Source organism: Piliocolobus tephrosceles, chromosome 21 (genome assembly GCF_002776525.5).
Source record: "Piliocolobus tephrosceles isolate RC106 chromosome 21, ASM277652v3, whole genome shotgun sequence".
Classification (NCBI taxonomy): Eukaryota; Metazoa; Chordata; class Mammalia; order Primates; family Cercopithecidae; genus Piliocolobus; species Piliocolobus tephrosceles.
The window spans coordinates 11476468-11479009 of record NC_045454.1 but is presented as its reverse complement, the minus strand read 5'-3'; the positions used below and the strand labels follow the sequence as shown (position 1 = coordinate 11479009).

Below are 2542 nucleotides of genomic sequence, written 5' to 3'. Positions count from 1 at the left end.
CTCTCCCTGTTTTTTGAGACAGAATCTCTCCCTGTCTCCCAGGCTGGAGTGCAGTGGTGCGATTTCTACTCACTGCAACCTCCACCTCTGGGTTCAAGCGGTTCTCCTGCCTCAGCCGCCTGAGTAGCTAGGATCACAGGTGCACACCACCATATCTGGTTCATTTTGTATTTTCAGTAGAGACAGGGTTTCAGCATGTTGGCCAGGCTGGTCTCAAACTCCTGACCTCAAGTGATTTGCCTCCCAAAGTGCTGGGATTACAGGCATGAGCCACCGTGCCCAGCTGGTGGTGGTTTGCTTTTTTTTTTTTTTTTTTTTACCTTGATAGACTCTGTGCCCCTGAATCAGGCAGCACACCGCACAGCCTTCGCTCAGTCTCTGTTTCACCTGGCCCACACTGGGTCCCAAACATCAAACTCACCCTAGATCTGGAGCCTGGTGCCCCAGAGGAAGGCCCGGTCCCTCTGACTAAGCCTAGCTCTCTGTGTGAGGCCTGTCTCCCAGAGTCATGAAAGACGCCAGTAAACAAACAAGATGCATAGTCTCGTTTTCAGTGGGCTTCTTAAAACAAAAAATGCTCAGTTCCTGCAACAACCTGAAAACGGTTGTCATGGAAACAGCGGTAGCCAATGGTGGAGAGAGAGACAGGCCCATCCGGGAACCCAGGCCTGCTGCGGTGGCTGATGAGGCACAGAGGAACCATCAGGATTAAGGGGCAACAGGGAGGGGGTGTCCCCATGTGGCTGGAGCAGGAGGAGTTTCCTCATCTGCTAGCTCTGAGAGGGAGCCGCTGCCCTCAAAGGAACCCATGTGCATCCCTGGAGAACAGATCCGTAGTCTCCTGCAGATCCTCAGACAGCTCTGGGGAGGGGTCCTGGGGAAAGATCACTGTGTCCAGCCAGCCAGCAGGCAGCCAGGACACCCGAGCCCTTATCCCCACTCCAACCTTGCCACATTCACTGAAACCGGGACTCTAAGCCCTGCGCGTGGCTTGCCAGGGTTGCACTGACACCGTGCGCTGCAGCCCACCCCTATCTCGGGCTCCCTGCTGCTCCAAGATCAGCGCCGAGGGGGCGGCACCATGGCCATGAGTATTTTGCAGGACTGGCGCCGGAGCCTGGACGTGGACGCACACAGGGCCCTGCTGGTCACCGGCATCCCAGAGGGCCTAGAGCAGGCGGATGTTGAAGCCGTCCTGCAGTCGACCCTCCTGCCCCTGGGCACGTTCAGGTTGCAACACATGAAGGGCTTGATGAATGAGAAGGCCCAGGCCGCCCTGGTGGAGTTTGTGGAGGACGTCAATCACGCTGTCATCCCCACAGAGATCCCGGGCAAGGATGGGATCTGGAGGGTTCTGTGGAAGGAACGTGCTCAGGACATGACGGTCCTGAGGCCGATGAGATGCCTGCTGCTGGATGACGGGCCCACCCAGGCCATGGTTGCTGGGACCCCTGGGGAGGCGCCCACCCCTCCCACTTCGGAGACCCCAGCCCAGGGGTTGGGACAGTCATCAGGAAGGCCAGTCCCCTTCCTGGGGCTACAAGCAATAGTAGCAAGAAGAGTAGGGGGTCACGGAAATCAAGCCAGAAGCTAAAAAAGGGCCCGAGGGATGTGTCCATTTCCCTTGGCAAAGAAGGAATCCAAGGAAGTGCCCCAGGAAAGCCTGGACGTCAAGGTCAAGGAGGCAGATGAGGGGGCCTGAGCAGAGCTGACAGTGACAGCGGGCTATACACAGCGCTCCAGGCAGCGGCCAGGGAGCAAGTTCACAAGAAGTGGACCCTCTGAAGCCACAAAGACGAGGCAGATGGTCCCATGGAGTTCTTGCCCCTGGTGACCAGACCAGGACAGACAAAGCCAAACAGGAGATGACGGAAGAAAGTCCTCTGATTTGATGCACTTGACTGTCAAAGAAGGCAGGAGCAGTGACTCTCACATGATGGCTCTTCTGACCAGCAGAGACAGACCTGAATGAGATGCCGAAGGACTGTAAGCCTTCAGAAAGTGGGCGGGTGCAATCCCCAGGTCACAGAGCGGGGCTGGAGGACCCTGAGTTCCTGACCACTGTGGCCTGTACCAGCCCTTCAGACACCAAAAGCAGCCAGGAGGTGTTGAAAATCGCTTCTGAGGCAGGGCACGGTGGCTCATGCCTGTAATCCCAACACTCTGGGAGGCCAAGGTGGGCAGATCACTTGAGGTCAGAAGTTCAAGACCAGCCTGGCCAACATGGTGAAACCCTGTTTCTACTAAAAAATACAAAAATTAGCTGGGCGTGGTGGTGTGTACCTGTAATCACAGCTACTCGGGAGGCTGAGGCAGGAGAATTGCTAGAGCCTGGGTGGCAGAGTTTGCAGCGAGCTGAGATTGTGCCACTGTACTCCAGCTTGGGCGACAGAGCAAGACTCCATCAAGGAAGGAAAGGAAAGGAAAGGAGAGGAGAGGAGAGGAGAGGAGAGGAGAGGAGAGGAAAGGAAAGGAAAGGAAAGGAAAGGAAAGGAAAGGAAAGGAAAGGAAAGGAAAGGAAAGGAAAGGAAAGGAAAAAGGA

The 2542-nt window shown here is 56.1% G+C and overlaps 1 protein-coding gene across 1 annotated transcript; it reads left to right on the top strand.

Moving 5' to 3' along the window:
• The first annotated feature begins 1081 nt into the window (after positions 1 to 1081).
• On the top strand, positions 1082 to 1702 carry LOC111556085 (paraneoplastic antigen-like protein 8B). The gene is made up of 2 exons (XM_023232698.1): positions 1082 to 1549; positions 1634 to 1702. Exons 1-2 carry the CDS (start codon positions 1082 to 1084, stop codon positions 1700 to 1702), a joined length of 537 nt encoding a protein of 178 aa, XP_023088466.1.
• The last annotated feature ends 840 nt before the right edge of the window (positions 1703 to 2542 follow it).

Coding starts and splice junctions, on each gene's coding strand:
- LOC111556085 (XM_023232698.1), top strand. CDS start 1,082: ATGGCCATGAGTATTTTGCAGGACTGGCGCCGGAGCCTGGACGTGGAC. Junction 1,550..1,633: donor TCCTGGGGCTACAAGCAATA/GTAGCAAGAAGA, acceptor CCCTTGGCAAAG/AAGGAATCCAAGGAAGTGCC.